This window comes from Cygnus olor, chromosome 22 (genome assembly GCF_009769625.2).
Source record: "Cygnus olor isolate bCygOlo1 chromosome 22, bCygOlo1.pri.v2, whole genome shotgun sequence".
Taxonomy (NCBI): Eukaryota; Metazoa; Chordata; class Aves; order Anseriformes; family Anatidae; genus Cygnus; species Cygnus olor.
Genome location: NC_049190.1, coordinates 4915911 through 4939515, shown reverse-complemented (window position 1 = coordinate 4939515; position 23605 = coordinate 4915911). Strand labels below are relative to the sequence as shown.

General features: G+C 51.7%; 1 protein-coding gene across 6 annotated transcripts in view; it reads right to left on the bottom strand.

Moving 5' to 3' along the window:
• The window catches only part of OPCML (opioid binding protein/cell adhesion molecule like), a 334851-nt gene that overhangs the window by 219456 nt on the left and 91790 nt on the right, over positions 1 to 23605 (bottom strand). The window contains exon 1 of one of the 6 annotated variants that reach the window (XM_040534086.1): positions 18616 to 18670. The exons of the other annotated variants lie outside the window; for them this stretch is intronic. Coding sequence (XP_040390020.1) covers positions 18616 to 18655 — 40 coding nt within the window. The 5' untranslated portion in view covers positions 18656 to 18670. Of the gene's footprint in view, positions 1 to 18615; positions 18671 to 23605 lie in introns of those variants that run through there. 6 annotated transcript variants of the gene reach the window in all.

Below are 23605 nucleotides of genomic sequence, written 5' to 3'. Positions count from 1 at the left end.
TTCTAGACCCCAAAAGCTCCTACAGCCACTCTGGGAAATCCACAGACATCTTCCCCATTCATTCCATAAATGTACAAATAAACACCATAGCTTTTTTATGGCCCAGATTAGTTCAGGTAGTCAGAAAGAGCCCAACAGGTAAAACCCAGACGTGCCAACCCAAATGTTTGCCCTCTCCGAACCACCCATGCTTTCCTTCCAGCTCCTTTGCGATGGCTGCATCTGAGTAGTGTTTTGGGCTCAGCTACCACGTTGCCTGCCGGTAAGTAGCATTACAGGAACCACAAATTAAAGCACATAAGAGGATGAAGAGACAAAGGAAAAGATGATGACTTTGTACAAAAACATGTAGTACACCCACCGATAAGGTGCGTGATAGATAGAGCTACAAGCTGCCGCGTGGAGCCCCTTGCCGCTGCTCTAGGAGACTTTCTCCCTAAATGGGGAAATGAGATTGGTAGCCAGACCGAAGTCTATTATTTAAGCCTCCGGTTATTGATAGAAACACACTATCTTTTTAAATTTACAAGCAAGCAAGCAATTCAATTTCACCCATTTACAACAGCACAAGATGTTTGCTCATATCTGCCGTGCAGATACCGGAGCCTCTCGGCTCTCCCCCAGCCTCCTCCTGCAGAAATCCCCCCACCTCCTTCTCCTGGCCTCACATTTGTTTTTCTTCCCCGTGACACCCGCTCCTTCCAGCCCCGGCTGAGCGCTGACCCGCTCCTCCATCTGGCCCCGTTAATATCTGTGATGAGTGGGCTCTGGAGACCACGGCCACCCCGGCTCTCCCAGCCCATGAATCAACGGGATTTCTTCCCCGCGTGGCAGATGAAAAGGAAGGAGAACGGGTGCTTTATCTGTGATATATCTGCTGTTGATAGGAAAGACGCTGTTGGCCTGCTGCAACTATCTATTTTTTTCCGTATAAATGTGACTCTTAAAATAGCAAGTCACGAAGAGGGCTTCAGACACATCCAAGGCCCTTGGGAACAAGCCCATCATGACTACACGCTTACGGCGCTCGATATTGATGGCAACCGAGATAAAGAGTAACTTGCACTCCAGCACACTGAATCCTGCCGACGCTTCTAATAAGATCAGGACAGATGATAAGGCACTCAACTGTGCCCCAGCAAGGTCATTACAGAGCATTAATAAAGGAGTCTTATTATGAACATATCACTCAGCAATATTGCATTTCCCACCTTCTCTGTTCAGAGACGATGAGCGCAGCAGTCTCTCACATCCCAGACCCGCTGGCCTGGGCTTTTGCTGTTGCAGCCATCCAGGCCAAATACAGACAGTCTTTTTCCTTTTTTTTTTTTGGTAAGAAATACTGATTTATTTCATCATGTAAGAAGTCGTCACCACCTACGTGCATATCGTTCAGGTACACTCAACTTCTAAAATTCTTCCCCTCGTCTTCTCCAAGCCCCTTGCAGCCCAAACTGGCTTTTTCTCAGCACCACCAATGCAGCCCTGCTGTCCTCTGTCACACTCCTCTCCTTCTGGATGTTACACAAACAATAAGGTTTAGGTCTGTTGGATCCCCCATCCATCATCCTTTCTCCATTTTATTTTGGAGTCTAAGGCAGGGAGAACTGGCTCCCCACCAGAAACTCACACCAGACTCAGCTGAAACTCCGAATGAATTCACACCGGTTCCTCGGAGCATTTTTTTGGCTTCCAGAAAAATAAGAGCCATGCCGGGAGAAGGGCATGATTTTTTTTGAAACACTTTGTTTCTTTTCGACTGGTATTTCATTTTGGGTGTTGCTTTGATTTTATATTAAAAAAATCAAAAACAATCTGACCCCAATTGTTCAGAAGAGCCATGAAAAAAAAATCTGATATTCACAGAGCTCTGGTCCTGTTGCCCTAATTCTCACCTTCTCTTATTTTGTAATTTCCTTCTTTATAACATGGTGACTAGAGCTGTGTACAGTGTCTCAGACGTGCACTCAGCCAGGGCTGAGATATTATTGTTGATTTATACGGGCTGGCTCTGCTTAGGGAGCGGTGATTTACTTTGCTGTGTTTTCACAATGCTGCTATCTCTTTGGAGACAGATATCGCCCTCATCTTTCCCATATCCAAGCGCCCGGTGCTAAGCACTCGGTCGCAGACTGCTGAGACACTTCCACATCTTTCCTCTCCTCTCAAGCTTTGTTTCAAGGAAGGTCATTACCACTTCTGTGCTCTGTAACACTTTAACAGCCCAATTAGGAGACACGGCAGCACTTCAGCAGGTGCTGGCCAGAGCGTGCCCTTATTCCTCAAAAGCAATTCCCCCTTACATTTGTGAACACTTAAATATGGACCCAATTTTATACCCCACTTATCTCCACAATGGAACAGGTCAGGAGCTTTCCTTCCCAGCCCTATCTCACATTTCAGCTCTGTCTTTTGTTGGTCCCCTTCTCCTGATGCTGCAGGACAAGCAGACCCTGCGCTCGGGGTCAGCGTTAGCCCTCCAGAAGGATTTATTCTTCCCTGATGCCAGCAAACTCGCACAGTCGTGTCTCGTTTACAACCCCATGCCAGAAGCTTCCCCCAGCCCAGCAAAGTGGCCATGCCCACATGAAACACGCTGCTCCACGGGTTGTTTTTGCACGGACAGCTTTCTTTGAAAACTGTGTCTGCAAAACGGTCCTCGGAGACAGAAAGAGGGATGGGAAAGACGATACAGCAGAACCTGGCCATAAATACCTACTAAAGGGACCTGTTATGGCTTTGCCTTCTGCAGTGTTTTTTATATGTACATATATCAAGAAACACTTTAATAGAGTAAGTCTTCTGTACAACACCTTTTGCCCACTATTTTCCAAGTGCAGGTACATCACTGTAATTTCACGCTTTTAAAAAATGCTCCAAAAGAGTTGCTTACTGGCCAAAGGTGGGCTTCCAGTAGTTAGAGAGCGACGGGGCAGGACTGGGATGCATGCTGCTCTGCCGTCACACACGCATTTATTAAGCTATTTGCATCCAGCCCCTATCAGTGCTTATTTACCATAACATACGAGTGCTGGCAGACCAGCATTGGGCAGAAATTCTGCAAACGAAGGAAAATGAGACTGCTTCCAGCCCAAAGCCATGGAGCAAGCCCCCCGTGCCCCGCTCAGATGCACACGATGCAGGCTTGCTGCTTCGGTTGGCAATCCAACCCCAGCACTTCCCTTCCCTCCCTCCCTCGGCCTCTGTTTCCCCCACCGCAGGACATCTCGAGCGGCAGCTCACTAACGGAGATATTGAGACACCGAACAATCGAGCAACACTTGAGGAGCCTTTGAAGGAGCGGCGTTATGTCAGTACAATGGTTCACCACGAACAATAACGCATTCTCGCTCTTAGCGCTGGCTTCCGCGCCGACCGTCCTCAGCACAACTGCCAACCCTCCCTCCGACTGCAGGATCTTTATTATTAGTGATGAGCTAAGAAGCAGAGTGAATACAGCTTGATTTTGCAGCTCCAGCAGTTAGGGAAAAAGAATAAATCTCATAAACCTGTAATCGGTGCAAACTTGCTGTTGAAATCATTGAGCGAGCATAAATATGGAATCCCACTGCCGCCTCCCAGGTGAAGCCCTGCTTTAAAGTCCCTGTTTTCCCTTGCTGCGTTCCCCCTGCAAGAGCATCTCAGGCTAGACACCAGCTTGTCTTCTCTTCTCTCCACTCCCACAGCCCTTGCTCTATAAATTGTACCACTTATATCCATGAACAACTTCCTACACACTTTGTAAACTCTAATATGCTCTTAAGGAGTTTTGTGCAGTTCCTCTCTGATGCTCATAAGTAGAAAATCTTTCAGGTACAGTAGCAGAAGCCAAGATCAAATGACAGCTTGATTTAGTGTAGCTCTTGCTAACAGCTTGCAGAAATTAGAAGTAAATAGGAGGTCAAACAGCTCGCGAGCAATTTGACATTGGCAAATGTGGCTTGGTTTGGCTCCTTCAGCAGGAAGAACAACCGCGTCGTTCCTTCACCCGAGGGCTCCGCAGAAGTAGAAAGGCCATTACAGCTCAAGACACTCCAACAGAAAAAAAGAAAAAAAAAACCACTTTAAAACTTTATTATTTTTAACAAGGCGCAGGTATTTTAAATATTGCCTGGGTAATAAACTGGCAGCATGCTGTGGTTATTGTGAATGGCTCAAAATCCACAAAAATCCCACCACGATGACAGCAGAAACTGGAAGCTCAATATGTAACCATCCACGGTTCTTAAAACAATGTCAGCCAGTTAAGCAAAACCTGTGCTGGGGCATAAGTGAGCATGAAATTCAATATAAGCATCCCCACTCGTTCCAGACACCAGTGGTAGAGAAACAGACCCAAAATACATAAATTGCTAAAATAAAAGACATGAGCTTTATATAGATTTAAAACAAAAAAAAGTATCAAAACAAATAAACAACAAACAAGACAAAAAAGCTGGAGTCATGATAAACAGAATTCCTGGAAAGGAACAAATTCTGCAAATGCCTGACTTCGGGTACTTCTGGATGTTGATTACCTTCCCTTTCATCAAAAATAAAGGTAATTAGGGACAAAATAACGTCAACTGCCTAAGACTCAGGATGGCTCAAAAGAGGCAAATAATACCTGAATGTTTTAAAATAAATAACAAATGGATTAGGGGCTCCAAACAATTCTTTTCAGAAGTATCCCTCGCATGAGCTAACCAGATGCCCTGGGTGAAAAGGGTGAGAGGTCGCCTTGCCGGGGTCACTAATTCCCGAGCTGGAGATCTCTCCTACAAGTGGGGATTATCAAAATACAGAAAATAACGAAGAGTAGGCCATCGTGACTGTTGCAAACGAGTGCAGCCATAACAATGCTTCTGAAAGAGCCCGTCCCTGGATTTTAAGGCCCCCCCGTTACATGTACCCAACCCTCCCAAGCGCCGCGGAGGGAGCGTAGCATTTAATTGAGAGCTACGGTTCCCACGCGGGGTCCGTGTTCCCAAAATAGTGGCAGTATCACTGAGCCCAAGTCAGCTCCTGATTTCTCCACACCTCAGTTTCCCATCTGTCTAATGGGAATAATAACACCGACCCATTTCATAGACACATTAGCGTTTCAGAAGCACTTAGATGCTATGGTAACAGGCGACATTACACCCACCCACGCTCCCCCATGCTGACTCGATTATTCAGCAGAAAGCAGCCAGACCAGCAGCCCGGCCAGGAGAAACCTCCTTCCACGCTGGACAAAGGATGGATGAAGGATAAAGGATGGGCAACAGCACCTGGAACACCTAACCCTGCTCCCGACTCCTTTTTTTACGAGCACTGGGGTATCAGTGGCTGTTGCCTGGGTTTTTCTCCTTGGGAGAACTTCCCAGAGCTCAGCCCCAGCCCACCTCACCCCACCACTGTGCCAACCTACTGATTTCATAAATACATCACAACCGGCCACACCGCAGGTAATTAGTGACTACGGTCATCAGGAGGATGGCCCCGGGAAACTTTGGGGCCGCCTGGGTCACATCAGCTGCTCTGCAGATGAATGGATTAATCAAAGGCACGGCGGACAATAGAGCAGAAATTTTAACTACAGGCTGGCCACGCAGAAAAGAAGAAAATCAGAAATGTCAGTGCGAGGTCTACGTGTTTGTGAGTCATCCCGATGAGAGTTCTCCAGCAGAGCTTTCCTGCCTTGCCACCAGCCCCACACCAACACTGGTCAGATAAACCGAGATGGTTAAATGCTTTGAAGACCTTCCGTGATGCCAAACAAAACCCGTAAGGGACATCCCTGTGCTGGCCTCCAGCTGGGCTGGAGGAAGAGGGACACAGAAGAACAAGAGGCAACCAGAGAAAGGCAGGAATACCTCCCGAGCTCGGCAAAGGACACGGCCCCAGCGCGCACCACAGCTGGGCACCAGCTCAAGGCCACTTTTGACATCCTTCCCCACTGCCCCCAAGGAGCACGAGTCTCAGCAAAAGATGGGGGCCACAGTGAGCAACCCTGACCCGCCTCCACCAGCCGGCCGCCTCGGCCCAGCCGCAGTATTTGTCGCTCCCTCGAGCGGCTGCCGCAGACGGGCTGTGCTGTATTTCAGAGCTGACATTACCCAGCAGGCAGCGAAAGCTGGATACTCATTAACTGTGCTGAGATGGGAGCAGCTCCTATAAAAGGTACCGAAACAATCTAGCATTCGGTGCGTGTCATTTAGCAAGAGCCAGGACTGTGATGTGTCCCCTCTTGCTGTTGGGTTTTTCTCTTTCCCTCCCGTTTTATATTTACTTGGTGACATTTGGAAGACAAAGCCCTTGAAAGCTGCGGCATCGGCCACTGGATCCACAGTCTTCGTTCGTTCCTGCTCCCTCCCTGTCACCGGGCAGAAAACATTCAGAAACCTAATATTTGATCTCCCTCCTCCTTCTCCTTGCCTTTGATCACCTTGCACCTCTGTCACTGGCAGGACAAAGATGCTTAACAAACGGGAGCGATGGGCTGCGGAGGGAGCTCCAAGAGGGATCCAAGGCAACGGCATGAATCAGATTTACACAGCACTTGCTACGGGCGCAGACAAGATTTTGGCAGAGGCGTTGAGAGATTGGTGTACTTCGTGTTATTTTGGGCAAGACGATCCGGAGAGGGGCTCTCTGCTGGTTAGCAGGGAGTTAAGCAAGGCAAATAGTTAACAGTTAATGGATTGCTGAACACTTGGCCAATGAGTCAGTGCTCAGCTTATAACCATGGCGTGTAGCCATCAGCAGCATCATCTACTGATGGATTTATACCAATCTACTACTAATATCTGCAATATGTTTCTAACATCTGCTAACCACTTATTAACTCTATATAGACTCCTGAAGAGCTATCAATAAATGTAACTTTAATAAGAAGGGTGACCCTGTTGCTAGCATCAGAACAGAAGCAGAAATCTCATTAAATCAACTTTCCTAGCAGGGCATCTCATCTCTGCCAGCAATCTCAGGAGAGCATCGGGCAGGATCGGAGCAGCGCCTGCCCCGTGCGTGGAGAACTGATCCCTTCTGCTTCCAGTTCCTCCAGGAGCACCAGGCTGTGCAGGCAGGGACGGCCACATGTGCTCCTCGACTAGCACAGCAAAAGGCAAGAGAAGGGGCAAGAGAAGGCAAAAAGGATCTGAGGTCGAGCCCACTATTTTGGGGCATCTCGTTCACCCTCCTCAGAAATGTTGCAACTAGAAATAATTTCCTCCAGTGGAGGAAGCTGAGCTAAAACGCAGCAAATCAGCTCGCTCAAGGTCAGAGCATCCGTGCCAGCTTTGTCCTTGGGACTGCAGAGTCCCTGCCCCAAACCTCGAGGCAGAACCGTGCACTAGGCTGTGCGTTCCCTTCCTCTCCGCCGCAGCCCCTACACAGTTGATATTCAAGTTCCAACCCGTGAAAAAAAAAAAGTTCTTCACAAGCTCAAGTGCAGTGACCTCATTCTGCATGCGGCAGCTTCATGTGTTGCAGTAGATATTTTACTCTTTCTATATTAGAGGTGAAAAGCGTGTATTTAGGGAAGGCACCACGGCGCAAGCCAGCAGGAAGGATGGCGCAGGAGGCAGATTTCCCTTCCCTGACGGAGGTCGTCCTCTTTGTCCGCAACCTTCTGCCAGCCCAACCCAATAAATGGGGGAAACTGAGGCAGGTTGGCTCGCAGCGGCCAGGTTTCGACTGCCTTTGGAGTTGTTTATTGCCAGCTCAGCTCTCGGGGGCAGCTTGTGTCAGCAGCGTTCACAGGGGCTGGAGCCAGATCCAACGCCAAAGCCCAGCTCCTCCAGCAGGGCTCGTGCTGCACCAACTTCAGAGCCACCCCATTGCCCATCACTCCTGCGTCCAAAATAAATAGGTTTATCATCACACTTGTTATAGCCGGCCAAGAGGAGCTACTCCTATGGAAAAAACAACCTCAGCATGGCCAGTGCCACTGTCCTGCACTCAGCAGAGAGGCTGTGGGTCTGGCACCACTTCCAGAGTGACTTTTTGCATCCAAGCCATTCACAAGACGCTGCCAGCCTCTACCACCTGCTCTGCTCTCCCTGCCTTGGCCCCGGCTGCCGCAGCCCTCTGTAGATAAAAAATAAAACCAAAAAAAAATACCCTGGTATCGCACGGCTCCTTCCAGCGAGCAGTGGGGTTTACAGCCTCCGCCACGGCACCATCAGGCACGGCTGGCTGCGATGCTAATGCACTGCGATTCCGCCGCGTGGAGTAATGGACATTGCAGCACGAAATTAACGGTGCATCTGCTCCTCGCTGCAGACGCCGGAGAGAGTGGGCTGTAATTTCGTCTCCGATCCCCCAAATAATGTTTGTTGTCGTGCTGTAATCTTGGCAATCAATGTAACAGCTGAACAGATCGTTTCGGCTGAAATATTTGCTAAACACACTAAGACCTTGAAACCACACCTCAGCGTGTGCGTATTGTGTATGGAATTACACACTGAACTAAATAAGGACTGGATGGGGGAGAAATGGGAAGAGTTGCCAGCCAATTAAAACGCAAAAACAACAACGAAAAGAAAACCCTGCCGTGTTTATCTCCAGCACCTTTCACCAGCAACATCTTACTGCTTCTAAACCAGAAAAAATTAAAAAAAAAAAAAAAAAAGCTTTGAGCAGTGAGCATTTCAAGCACGCCACCATGCACGACGTATCAACTAAAATGTATATGCAAGGCTTTCAGAAGTGGAATTTAATGGTCACAGAAATCAATTGGCCAAACCAGCTGTACACATATTAACCTCCCAACGTCCCTCTGCCTGAGCGCTGCTTTCACTCATACAGCTATAAATAGGCGAAGCCACAAAATGTTTTTATTTGGGGAATTTAGCGAGAGTTGCTTTTTTATTTCTCCTTTTTTAACCTGCTCGAACTGCCAGCTTGGGAGCCGAACGCAGCAGATCTAGCGAAGACAAAGCCTGAAAGACCAGGTCAACCTCATGGCCACGCTACCAAGCAGCTGCACGCCCTTCTGCAAGCCACAGCACGCCAGTGTTTCCATGCTTTCCCTTCAGCAGCTGTGTTTATTTTGAAGGAAGCTCTCTGAAATGAAGATTGTGTCTTCTTGTGTGTGCATACAGCAGCTAGGCCGCAGGACTCTGGCTTTGGCCGGGGTCTCCAGGCATTGATGTCTGTAAGTACGTGCGGCTCAACCACACTGGTTCAAAACCAGGCTGCACATCTCAATTCATCAATGCCACGGCCATCGCAGTGCCCAAGAGTACCACTGAAATACCACGAGGTCTCTGGGGACAGGAGAGAAAAGGTGGTCCTTTTTGGTCAAATTCTTGTGCTCCCAATACGTTGATTTCTTCTAGCACTGCAAAGCGTTTGTATAAATTAGTGCAGACATCAGGAATCCATCACATTTGGCAGCTGCGGGGTGAGTTCAAACTTGCGATGGCCACATCCATTACAGCGCCGAGCTATTTATCAACAATTGATCAACACAAAGAGGGCGAACAGAACCTTTCACTCCAGTAATCGATACCAAGGACTCACGAGAGCAGGCCCAACACCTCCATCGCCACCTCCCCATGTGCGCAGCTCGCTCAGGGACCCCCAAGGCTTCACCCTGCCAAAGCACCTCCCCAAACGTGGACGTTCACAGCACAGTCAGGAGATCTGGTACCACAGGTGGAGTAAATCCATCTCGTGGACCTGCTCCAGGCAGCAGGGACCCTTTCAGCCTTAACGCAACTATCGTCCTGTAAGCATCTCATGTAAAACCCTTCATCACCTTGATATAACAGGTAAACAGGTGAAGTGAGACAATCAGAGATGTTACGGATGGAATCGGGAGCTGGGGCTGTGGATAGGAGCGGTCAGTCCTGCTTTGCTCCGAGCACATCTCGCAGCCTCTCTGATCTCAGCTGCCATTGGGGTTAGGATCTCCTCGGGGTGCTTTGGAGACAGCACATTCGCAAGCCTGGGGTGCCAAGATACGGCAGCAGAAGGGGCAAAATGATTTCAGCAAGCAGCCCTTTAATCCTCTCAGCCCTGCCAGATCACAGCTGCTGAGTCCCAGCACTCTTGACTTGGCCTTAAAACAGAGAGTTTGGGGTCGCTGCGCACCTCTGCAGTGACCTGTCAGCTCGATTGCTTGGCTGTGGCACCCTGTCCATCTCTAAACATCTCATTCAATGGGGTTTCAACCATCTGCACTGCGCAGGGACCAGCATCTTGCCCGGGCTGCGAATTTGGCTCGGATAAAACCAGCGGTCGCCAGCGAGCGAAGCCAACGGCCAGCGGGCAAGGGCAGGGCTCGAAGCCATGAGAGCCCCACGGCATGAGCAGCACCTCCACCGCCGTCACCCCTGCTCCCACGAGCTCCCCTTGGGGGCAGGAAGACGAGGGAACCGCTTTGCACGTCTCTATCACGCAGCGGGCTCCGATCCGGCGGCGTGAGCCAACCTGCCTTGCCTGGATCCTGCACCAAGACGCAGGCTGCCAACCTGCCGAGGGGCTGCCAGCACTCCCGGCCTTGGCAGCAATCCCAAGGTGGAGAAGCGACGGGCTTTTCCCTAGAGGCACCGAGCAGACAAAAGAAGCACCGCGGTCCTTACGAGCCCATGCCAGGGGACACGTGTCTCTGACAAGTCCCCATCCCGGCGCACGCTCCCTAGGGAAGAGGTACCCCACCTCCCGCACAGGCACCGCAGCAGGGCTCGTGGAAGCCACATGTGCCAAACATGAAAAGGAAAAAACACTATTTTCCTTTAAAAAAAATAATTTAGTCATTTTCCGCACATTTGCTAATTACTCATCAGCTTTTCTAATGAAGGTACTGCGCTGGGCACCGGGAGACCGAGGGACTTTCTGCTGAAATCAAACGTTGAGTAAGTGCTGCGTTTACCAAGGGAAGGCAGCTTCAAAGCTTTCCCTTCCACTTAGATTTTAAGCACTTCTACAAAAGAGCATTGATTTTGGGTTAAATTGACTGATTTTATTCATAGCTGGTTCATACAGTGTATTCAAAAGACAAATTGTACGAGACTGCAAGCTATGGATCAGCTCTGATAATTCAGAGTCCTCTTTCCTCTTTTTTCCCCCCTCTTTTTTTTTTTGTTCTAAATATTTTCCATGCTTATAATTTGCTATTATTTGGCCCCTGCTTGGACAGAAAAGGCATTTTCACAGTATGGGAGCCTCTCTTTGAAGGGAGGGTATTATATTTTAATGCCAATTACAACAGAAGTAAGAATCAGACATCCCTGCAACTCTTCAGAGCTCCTGCATAGCAAATAGCTTATCTGGGGAGGGGATGTGTGTTTGGTTCACATACATTATATTTATGCAGATAGTTTATTGACTCCAATTTAGTTGAAATATATAATAAACGTGTGTATCAAGCACTAAACACTTGTGACAAAGATCAGCTCTAATCCCCCAGGTGCAGTGCTGGAGCTGTTAAGAGAAGTGCTGTGTGACTCCTCTTCAGATACACAACATGCCAGGAACGTTTCAGGCTACAGCGCGTTAGGCACAACTCAGAAATCCCAGGAGAGCTGGGAAGCTGCTGGGTGCCCTTGGATGTGCACGAAGGTTTCTCCTATGATCAGCACCAGGTCACCAAGAATGTCCCCAGATTACTCAAGGCACAGACACGACACCCTACCCCACACCACCCGTGGCACGAGGCTGGGTAGCCCGAGCTCTGTGACTCAGCTTCCCCAGCCTGAAAAAAAAAAAAGGGAGATGCTAAAAGGTCCCGGTAAGAGGAATTCGAGAGGGAAATGTTTACAGAATGCATCTGAGGTTATAAGAGACAGGCAGCGAAATTAACATCTGCGTCATCGTCACAACCCCGTTAACTTGGGTTACGTGGTTCCGTGCAGCAGCAATGTGAACCTAAATCGGCAGCACCCATCCACCCCGCTCAGGAGAGGCTGCAAGACTCATTTCTGTAACCACAGGGAAAAAAACCTGAACTATCAGACTTCTTTCCCTAGAAACTAAGGGTTTGGTGACCCCAAAGCGCTTCCTGCACTGAACACACTTGATCGTTTCAAGGAAGGGGAAGAAAAGAACAACTTGAAAAAATGCTGAAGCATGAAAACATGCAGAGCACTCAGTTCAAAGGCCTGCCTCAGAGTTTCCTTCTGTTTTATTTAAACCCTTTGGGAACATATTTAAATGGAGGAAATCAAAACAAAACAGTGGGGCTTTCTGCAGGAGGGGCCGAGCTTTGTGTGTCTTTTCCTACCTTTTTCTTTTAAAAGGAACTTTTCCAGCCAGCAAACGAGCAGGAGAAAAAAAAAAGTGACACCAAGCTCTGCTCGATACACAGAAAAGTAATAATAAATAAATAAGAGGAGAAGGAGCGCATCGATCCATGCATATAATGAGAGCCCGGCGGTGATGAGCCGCGGGGGATGCAGGACAAACGAGCACCGAGGAGCGGGGCAGGGAGCAGGACCTGGCGCTGGGTCTGCAGCGCCCAGGAATTGGGAAGGGCTGGGAAGCCCCGCTTAGCATCTGCAATGAACTTACTCATGTCACACCCCAAACACGGAGGCTTGGAGAGAGGGGAAAAGGACACAGACTGCGGAACGCGAGGTCAGGAACGCTTCTCCTTTAGCTGAATTTAATGCTGATTCGATATTATTGAAGTGGATGCCTTATAAAAAAATTCTCTTAAGTATCCCAAGAATAATTAGATCGCCTGCAGCCATGCGCAGCAGACATGCACAGTCCAAGAGACCAAGGCTGGTGCTCACACCAGCCCAAGAACATCGAATCATAGAATATCCCAAGTTGGAAAGGACCCATAAGGATCATCCCATAACATCCCATAGTGATGTGGGTGCCAGCCTGCAAATCGCCCCCAGCTCAGGGAGGCGAAGGTAAACCCAAAGGTTTGGGCACCGAAGGGACCCTACAGCGTCCAGGGAGCCTGATAAAGCATTATGAAGTCTGACAGCACACAGGAGCTAAGCCACTTGAAAAGTAGGTGGAAACAGACCACGCTAAGAGCATCTACGCTGCCTTTTTGTCACCAAGCCCAACCCTCGAGCACCTCCTCTCCCCACGCAGGCCACAGCTCACCGCCAGTTTTCGGCACCCCTCGGCACCCGCTGTCACAGCCGGCGGGCACGCAAAGCGCAGATGCCAGGCACGTCTCAGAAGCTGGCTCCTCTGTTATCGTTTCAGGGCATCAGATGCCACTAATTGATACACGGTAATACTCTCATTTACTCAGCAGCAAGCTGAAGCGTTGATAATTGATGGATTGGTTTGCCTTTGATGATTTGCAAAATTAAAAGCCCCAACCCTGCAAGATGCTGAGAACCCCCCCCCGACAGCCCGCAAACTCTCGAGCCTCCCCCGCGACCAGCAGGAAGGAAAGGCACTCGGGACCAGGCAGGATTGGACTTTAATTCAACAGCCCCCGTGACCGTGTGCATCTGTACCTATTAATACGGATATAATTGTGGGTTTATATTTTATCATCATCAACTGAAATGAAATTAGAAGGAAGGAGTCCTCCTGGTCCTCCAGGAACTCGCTACACCTCCAGCCCCTGAGGGCTTTTACTTACAGCGGAAGGCAAATAGCGAGCACCAATTTCAGCAAGACCTCTCTCTCTCTCTGCTCTTTTTGATAAAAAGGTTTGCTGCAGAAACCACAAAGCCGAGGGGACTGCAGGCAATGCATTGTACAACAGCAGCCCGTGCAAAGCCCTCCTCTCCCACCCAGTTTCGCTACCCTTTTCAGAGAGGAGAGGCTTTACTCCAGCCCAGCATCCCTGGGAGGCAGCTTGGAGCACACAAAGCGAAGCACACACAGAGCTGCCTCACAAGCCCAGACGCGGAGCATTTCCCTTCCCGTATGTTCAACAAGCTGAACATTTAGTTGCAGCGACGGGGAGAATAGCTGGCCACGCTGACATTAATTGAGACAGGATTTCTCCGAAGATTTTTACAGATTTCTGACTCAGCCCTGCCCCGACGCTGCCCACACGTCAGCCCCGTTAGATGTGCGGGGTCAGGCAGACGTATGCTTGAGGGATGACAGTTGCACGGCTCCTCTCAGACTCGCGCTGTCAGTCATTCCATATCCTCTCTCAATATATTATTGCTTCTCCAGCAACGACTCCCCCATTTGCAAGCGATGATTAGCGCTCTAATCTTGGCATAATTACTCCTGCCTCTCAATTTAAAAAAAAAAAAAAAGACAAAGCGGAAGAGCAGCGAGGAGTCGATATCCCACCGTCACGCCACGCTTTGGGAGCCAGCTGCCTCCAGGACGAGCCGCAATGACAGCCCCAAGTGCTCGTGAGCAATGTCACGAGGAACCACCTGCACACATCCACCTCGCTGCTGCCTCCCCGGCTCACGGCACCGCGGCTCAGCGGGTTTTAAGATGCGGCAAGGTCATCGCCAGTGAGGTTCTGCCGCTCACGTCCCAGCATTTGTTCTAGCTCGTTTCTATCTAGGTTCTTCTATTAGCGCCATTAAATTATGGAAATGTAAGCCTCCTGCGTTCTGGGCAAAGCAGACAGATCGCCAGCCAGGATGCCTGCCAGGACCGCGGGCTGGCTGCACCTCCTGAGCTGCTTTAATTATCTCTCCCTCTTCCTAACGGGGGGAGGTCGGAGCTCAGGTGAGTGCTCCTTGCTCTCCTCTACTTGATTCAATTCTACGGCTCATGAAATATGCTCCTGCTTCATTCGAAGGACAAATGAAATGAAACAGCCTCTTGGAAGGAGACAAACGGAGGATATGGGCGAAGACATCATTCAAGGGACTTTGGTGGAGTCAGGTGGTGATTTTGAAAGGTACCCAAGGAATTAATCCAGGAAGGAAAGTAACAGGGGAATAAGTCAATTAACTGACTGAAACACACATGGACCGCAAGGCTGCTGCAAAAAGTGTCCCGGAGAGGCTGGAAGGCAGTCTGGGGCAGAGGGAGCACCACGTTTTCAAGACAGAGGCTGAAAGGTGGATTTGCCAAGCATACAGCAGGGATGAGGAACTGGAGCAGCACCGAAGGGATGGGCACAGGCCACCAGGATCCCTCCCCTCTTCTCCCTCCTTTGGTGAGCCTCCAACCTGGGTCTGAAGGGAGATGCCTTGGGACGGTGGCAACTACATCCACTAGCCTAGCAGCAACTGCAAAGGCTTACATCTTCACGGCCTTACAGGTAGCCGCTGCAGGATAAAAGGGACCTCTGTGGGGTACAAAAAGACAGCTGGGCACCCAGCAGCACGGGTGCTGCAAGGCTGAGGGGGAAGCCAAACGAAACTTGGCAGAGAGGTGAGGGAACAGGCGGAGTACCTTCAGGGCAGATGCTGTGAGCAACCATCACCCACGCTAGTCTTCCATAAGGGTTAAGTGAAGGCCACCACCAAGCAGCCATCACCAACTGGTGGCCAGCGTTGGCCAACTCAGGTCCCCAGAGAGCCCTGGAGGCGCTGGACTCTCCCTGGGGCCAGAAGAGGGCCACAAAGGACTCATCTCCAACAGCAGCAGCTCTCGCCAGATATTTTAGCGAAGACCACTTTAACTCTCCTCTGTTTGTTCTTCGAGGTTATCCACGGCCCCAGCAGGGGCTGCAGAGGACGTCTATCTGAAGCACCGACTAAAGCCGGAGGTAATTAAATACAAGGGGCCTCCCATTGTCAGCGCTGTGGCTCTGTTTTGGCAGCCAGCTCCAGCAGAGCAGAAGAGGGAAGATTTGATTTTAATCACACAGATTTCAGGTTTTATTTTGCTCATTAAAATTTCTGATAAGGATTTAGGCTGACATTATGCAGTATTTTGGAAGAGGATATGTGGCAGTGGGGGGGATGGCGAGGGCTGCATTTCCTCGTGATGAGATCTCTCTGCCTCCCCACGACAGACGCAAGGATATGAGCAGGTGTTACTTCAAAGGGAAAGGATTTGTGGGAAGCAGGGGGCAGGAGGGAATCGTCCACACCAAATCAAGGATCTAAGCACCTCGGATTATGGAGAAAAAAGGTCCCAAGCCTGAGATGAGGTAAGGGGAGGGAGGGCCCTGCCCCATTTCAGAGCCACCTCCCAGAAGTCACGGATCAGACGCTCTCAAGATGCATTTTTAGGCCCTGTAAGAGGGAGGCGGAGGTTTTACCCACACAGGGTCAGCTGCAAACAGGACGATGGCATCCGATCACTAAGACACGACCAAAGCAACCTGTCCTGAGCCCCCAGAGGGGCTCCATCCTCCGAGCTCCGTCCCTTTGCAAAGCAAGCAGCATCCAACAAGTACGGGGGGGGAGCAAACCTGCTTATCCCACTTCCATCCCCTCCCAGAAACAGGAGACGTGGGGCAAAATCATCACGCCTTCTTTCCAAAGGAGCATTTCCCCTTGATCACACACCTTAACCACCCAGGGTCAAATTTTTGTCGGGCACGGCCTCCCACCCGCGGGAGCAGCACCTCTGCTCCTCGCCACCTGCTCGTGCCCAGCAGCCGCTTTGCTTCTTGATTAGAAACCGGCAAATTTGGGCAATTTGCCTCCTATTTCTTCAGCTAGCTTTATCCGAATATTATTTTAACACCTACTAAGCATTATTCATACAGAACAAGATGTCTGCGGCACGAAAATCACCTGAGCGAGAGGATGAATTAGCAAATGGCCAAGCATTTGGATTTGTACTCACAAACTTGGAAGCGTTTTGAAGCAGGATGGATTTCTTTGTCCCCAGAGGATGTGTTCTTCCCTCAAAAAGCCTTAAGCCAACCAAGATCCATAACATGATTTGTGCAGAATGGGAAATGAGCTTGGAAGCACGCTCCCCTGTTTGCTCTCAGCCTGCGCGCCCCCGATCTAGAGGCCAGGTGGGGGATTTTGGAAAGAGCAGAAATCTGAGAAATATATTTAAATGAAACCTGTAAATACCCAGTAATTGCCACCAACTCAAGGGCAGCCAGGACTACAATGCAGACCGGCAAAGGCAACAGGTATTCAGCCAAACATTTCAAGCGTATCTGAAGGGCTGGTGCCAGCAGAGGATCACGAAGGTTCCCGGTGTCGCTACACCAGCACCCAGAGCAACAAGCTGCCACTGCAGGAGGGATTTCACAGGTGTGGCAGTGCCAGGAGGCATCGCTCTGCCAAGTGTCCCCACTTCTACCTCCCCTCGGTCCTGACCGTGCCACGGCTGTGTGCAAGGCACCGTAATTACCATGCTCTAACGAAGTAGTAATGCAAGGAGGATCATTCATGTATCTTTAACTTTTCCTAATGGGAAGCAGTGGGAGCATCCCGAGTGCAGCCCGCTCTCGGGGGGCCAGCAGAAAACCCACCCCGGGCGGCACGATGGGAGCTGCTCGGCGGAAGGCACTAGCTGCAACGCACGACTGCCCAGCACCGCGCGGGTCCTTCCCCTGCGCCGCGGCTGCTGGCACCCGTCCCCCACCCGCCCAGGAAAAAGAAACAGGATAAAGCCTGGGGTGAGAGCCCAGCTCCCCCTGGCATGGCACAGATGGGGGACACGGCCACGAGGGAGCAATGTGCAGCCCGTGCCCGGAGTCCTGAGCAGGACGTCGGTGTCACCGCGGGGCCACCACCCCTGCGGTAAGGGCACCTCCTCCCGGGTGTTGCTACCCATCTATTCGATCTTTCCTCTCCTCTCTCCCCCACCTGCCACTGTCTTTATCTATACATATATTATTTTTCAGCCATAGGGAAAAGAAAGAAAAGGAAATCTCTCCACCACAATAGCATGTCAGGCTCCTATCATTTTCAAAGCCTCCTCTCCCCTCCCTTTCCACTCTCCTTACTTAGCGGAGAATTTTCCTTCATTAAAATTAAGCCTCATTTCAGGCTCATCTTCTTTTCTCTCTCTCCTTTTCTCCAAATTGAATGGAACGTGATCTCCATCAACCTGGCCTCCCCGTCCCTCCCCTCCCTCCTCCTCCCGCTTTCATACCCAAACCTTCCTCACCACGGCAAAATGATCGTACCAGCCGTCCTCCCTCTCCTCTCGCCACTCCACTGCGGGCAAATCAGCCCCACCGGAGACGACTTTCTTTCTTCCAGGAGCCTGCACGAGTTTCTCTCCCCTCTCCCCCCACACCTACCGCTTTCAGCTCATTCTCTTTAATTGGGAGGTATTTTCTCCCACATAATGGGACGAGACCTTCTCCCCTCCTTATTTCCTCACCACCGTTTCCACCCGGTTTATTTTTACCTGGTTTACTACAGCCTGCTTTCTCCCCTGCAAGCCAGCCGGAGCAGATCTGGGGGACCACTTCCATTAACCTACACCCTGCTGGAGAGTCCCGATACCAGGCGAGCCCTTGTGCCCCATGGGAGGAAAGGCAACCCGGTGTTACCAGTGGGGTTTTCTCCCCCCTCCAGCTAACGCACGGCACCGCTGGGCATTTCCCAACTGCCTGCAGCTCTGCCTTCAGAGACAGCCTAGGGACGACAGCGAGGTTTCCAGATCCCAGCGAGAAGACAGAGGTTACAGGACAGCCCCTGCCACCCTGGGTGCATTTATAAGGTGATTTTTGCACCGGGCATGACGCCCCCCGATGCCCAACGGGCTGCCATGGGGGCACATTCCCCGAAGACGGCTGGTGCTCAGTGGAAACGGCCCCATCCCATTTCCTTTCGTCTTCTCCCTCCCTCCCTCTCCCCAGCACCGTATTCTCACCTCCGCTCAAGCTTTCCTCCACCAAAAACGTATTTAACATTCTCTGATGCTCAAGGCCAGCCAGCTCGTTAGCTCTGCTACACCTGGATCAGGATCTGGAGACAAATTGCTGCTTCATTATAGGAGCTGAGGCTCTAATCCATTTTTTTCAGGCTGTTTAACTTGTAAGGACAACAGATGGATACAGGGCTGCATAATGCAGGCTCCTTAAGATCCATCACACAGTCTTGGAAGTGCAAAAACACACGGCTGAGGAATGTGGAACTAGAGCAGATCTCACAGCGGTCACCTTAAATTAGGCACAGGGAGAAAATGTGCCAAGGCTACAACTGGACCAAAACCGCCAACTTGTTTTGCTGAAGATTAGAGGGAAAACAAACTTTCTTCCTTCTACAACCCACAGTCATCTATGACATATTTGCTTCTCTCCCTCTCTAGTGAAAAAGAACAAGCAAAAAGCCCAGTAAAAAAAAAATAGTTAAGAAATTCCACTTTATTTTAGTTACAAAGGGGCAGCGGTACAAAAGCCATGCTCCTTGAGGCCACAGCCTGAAAATCACTGGGCTTTGCTTTCTGATTTCTCACAAACACAACTGAAAGCCCTGACCTATAGAAAAACTTTGAGCAAATACGTTCATTTTGCTCAAAAAGACTTTCTGACAGCGGCAGAAAGAAACGCAACATAAAAACCCTATTCTAGCTTAGAAAACATCCAGCGCGTCCTTCCTTTCAGCATGCACCTCAGACAGGCGCTGAACCCAATCAGCGGAGATTTCAGGAAGTATTTCAGGAAGTCGGGAAGGCTCCTGCTCCCTGATCCTGTTAAAAGCAAAGCTTGGGAAGGCTCTGAGTGAGCAACGTGCCTGCTGCCCCTGCCAGGCAGCTGCTGGCTTTCATGTGCCGTGAGCCCCAGAGGTGTGCAGGTGACTGTCCTGGTGCTTTGGTCCGCCAGAAGTGCACTGAGATGGTGCCTGATGGTCACTGATGGTGACACGGTGACATTGTGACACGGCCGGCTGGGTGCTCGCACCCTACCCGCACCCTGTCGTGTCGCACGTCGCTCCCTGCCAAAGCAGGGCCCAGCAAGACGGGCAGCGCAGGCTGCAAAGTGCCGCTCCTTGCGAGACTGGGGAGAGGTGCGATGTAGGCTGGCTGAATTCCTGAACCATCAGCTGCCGAGAGGCTTTTTCGCTCCTCCATCAGTTTAACTGCTACCTACCGGCATCAGAAGGTGACTACCGACGACCTGGGAGCGCTCATTTTCCCCCTCTGCACACAACTGTTTAGATGACAAGCCCAGGAATGCTGCAATTTCTCAGGTCTTCAAACACTTAATTCATCTCGGAGGTGACACCGAAACGTGAGGCTGGCTTCACCCCGGCACCTCCGGCTCCTCCCGGAGGCGCCTGGGCTCCAAGCAAGCCCAGGGGCTCCCGAAGCACAACGCGGCACGCGTCCTGCCGGGGGGCAATGCCCACGCATCCCTTTGCTGGAGGGAAGATTTGCACCCTCAGGGGACAGCTCTGGTGCTGCCCCACGAGCACATGGTGCCAGCGAGCTTTGGGTAAGGTGCCGTTCACACAGGGAGGGACAGGCGGCCTTTCCAAAGCCAGCACGGCCCCACCTTTGCAGAGCAAACCCTGGAAACCTTCCCCGACGCGCTCGCTGCTGCTTTGGGGATTTGCCCAGACAATGGCAGGACGCAGCTCCCACGCTGCCTACCCGGGGGCAGGCAGATGAATAAGGCACAGGGCCGGCTATTTACCGCGCACAACAAAGCCTCCGGGCTGCCGGCACGCACGCTCGCTCGGCATTTGTTCACGTTTCCCATTTCTTGGACTCTCTCCTGGTCCCTCTCGCAGCTTGGAGGCAATAACTTGCCTTCTTATCTGACCCAGAAGGACAGCCAGCTGTCAGCACACAAACATGGCCTTTGTTTATCCTTAAATGAAAGCTCAGTTAATTAAAACCAGAAATCACTTTCCCTTATCTGCAGCCTCTGGCCTGTGTGCGGCGGGCAGGAGGCTTCCCAGCGCGCTCGGCCCCGGGGCCGCAGACAAGGGCCCCGACACGCCGGGCCGATAACCCTGCCGCTGCCCGGAGCATCCTCCTCGGGGCTCGGGGCTGGGGAGCGGGAACGTGCGGGGCAGCCTGGAGCGGCTCGGTGGGATAACGCCGCTCACTGCCTTCCCCTCAGCTGCAGAGCCAAACGCTTCTGCTTCTTGGCTTGTGTGCAATAAGTGTAGTGGTGTCGGAGCTCCGGTTTGGGATGCCGGGAGGGTGCAGCTGAAGAGGGGAGCGCTCCCCGTGGCTCCGCAGGGCTGGCACCACGGCATCCTACACAACCCATGAGCTGCATCACCTTGCACCCAGGCCCGAAATAGCATCCCAACAAACCCCGGACAGGAAGGTAACCGGATCAAACCTTCCTCACGCCCGCACCCCGAAGCCAGCACAGGAGCACCCCAGCACCTTGGTGGCCAGGCGACCACACCGCTCTGATCCCACATCCCACCCCGCAGCCTGCCACGGGCTTCGCTCGGCCCCATAGAGCTCGCCCTCACCTTACAACAGCCGCCCCTCGCCGAGCTGCCTGCAGCCCCGGCAGGCAGCGAGAGCCCCCCCGGCAGGAGGGGAGCTGCTGCCACGGCGGCTCGGCGCGCGCTGGGAGCCCTCGCCAGCAGCAATCACGGTGATGCGAGGCAACAGCTTGATAGAGTGCCTGTTCTGCATGCTGAAAATTGAAAGTGATCGACTTCCACCTTGCGCGGGAGGCAGAGAAAATCACATTCAACTCATTGAGAGGCTTCAACAGCAGAAAGATTGATCAACTTGATGAGAAGTGACTCTCTCGCGCTCTCTGCCATCCTCTCGCCCCCCCCTCTCTCCTGTTGATAGCAGTTTCGGTGCAAACAAGGCAGGCGAGGAGCAGGAGAGGAGCCCACTTGTTGCGAGCGGGGGCTGCAGCGCCCCGAGGTGATGCTGCGGGCACCCGGCCCCGTGCCTGGGGACAGGGCTGTCCCCGGCTGGCTGGGAGCATCTTCCAGAGGTCACCCCCGAGTCTTGGCACTGGGCAGGGCAGCGACAGCTCCCAAATAACTCAAAGCCGTGGTCCGAGAGGGTCTCCACAGGAGAGCGGGGTATCCCACGGGGTGCACGGACGGTCCCAAGGCAGGCATGCCTTAAACCAGCACAGTTATTGCCCTCCCCAGTGCAGAGTTACCCCCATGTCACTACACTCCAGCCCTGCCTGTGTCACCTCAACACTCCAAAAGCAGAAAATGAGGGTATTTCCCATCCCAGGGGCAGCTCCTTACCGAACGGGGGGGAAACGGTTCAAGCAGAGCACGTCAAAGCTACGCTGAAGCGCAAAGCACGCTTGGTGACCAACACGAACGCACCTGGGTATGGAAGGGAGCAGCAATGGGCTGCGTCTCGCTGGGGAGATGGGGAGGGTGCCGGGGGGGACCAGCATCACCTCCCCCTGCCTCGCTGCCCCCACACAAGCCGCCCCCCCCTTCCCTTTCGCCGTGCCCGGCACTCGTCACTTTGCCATTTACACGTGTCACACCAAAAATCTTTCTCATTAAGTGGAAATTGAATTTCGTTAATTAAAGCAAAAGAAATCAATTAACCTTATCAGCAAACAGGAGCCATTTGAAATGGAATAAGGCAAAGGCTTCTCTCTCCTGCTTACCCCAAAGCCTTCCCTGGATGCTCGGAGCCGCGCCGTGGGCTGCGCATCAGCAGCGGATCGTGCGCGCCGGCGGGGGGACTGCAGAAGGTGGGGAACTGCTGACGAGCAGAGTCGGAGAGGAAAGGGATTTCAAAGCAATTAACACCCCCAAGATTTACCATCAGGCTGACAAGCTCTCAGAGTAGCCATCACTCAAACATAAGGATTCAATTAACTTTTTTTCCCTCTCCCCCCCAACTCCCCCGGTACCTTTGCACCGAGCAGCAGAACGACTCCGATGAGAGTGGAAGATTTAAAATCAGGCAGAACGGGGTTATTTTAAAGGAGATAAAAGCATCGTTTCTGTGTCCTCCCCCCCCTCCCAAGCCGCCAACGTTTGTTTTTTCTTCCTTTTCTGTACGCCTCGTTGGAACAGCTGAAGAAATGCAGCCATCTTCCAGCTACCCCTGGATACTTTTATGGACTCATTTTCTTTGAAATCCTGCAGAGCCCTATCCTCAGAAGTGAGAAGGCAGGGGGAGGCCTGGCAGGCTGCGATGCTTGCTCCACGACCATTGCTGGAGCAGCTCTGGCACGGGAACCAGCACCGGCTCCGCACCGCCACCCGTCCCCAGGAAAAGTGGCAGTGGTGTGGGATTGGGGACGCAGGATGCACCCCCTGAACGCGACGAGGACCAAAAACCAGCACGTCGTGGGGGTTTTTCTGAGTGGGCCAGGCTTCAATTCCCAGCTCCACACCCAAGGGGACCTCTGCGAGGGGCCCCATGGGAACCGGGGGAGCTTCTCGCCGCTCCCCACCAGCAGGGATGCTCCGTGGAGGAGCTGCCAACCTCCCGTTCACACTCCTGAAGGCGACCTGCAGACAAAGCAGGGGTCTCTTCCACCCCAGGCAGACAATCTCGGCTCTTCGCAGCTTCAGCTTGTCCCTGGGGGCAGAGGCCTCTGCCCAGCTGTGCTCTGGCCAATCTTCCCTACCTCCAAGAGCCTACGCTGAAGGAGTCCTTTAATATCTCGGTCTCTCTATGCAATAAAAACATCACAATAATAATAGCTCATGCTGAGCACCCTTAATCTGTGGAGATCCAGGCACTTTAAGAAAGGAGCAAAGCAATTACATCGAGGGGACAGAGGAGAAAAGAACCTGGACACTGGGATTTGTACAAGGAAATCAGCAACCTGAGCGGCATACACCCCGATCGCCCAAACCTCCCCCCCTAAAACTGAGCTGCAGCCACGCTTACAGCCCAAAAAGTGCCGGGCTGCAGGGTCAGAGCAGTGCCCAGGGTGGATTTT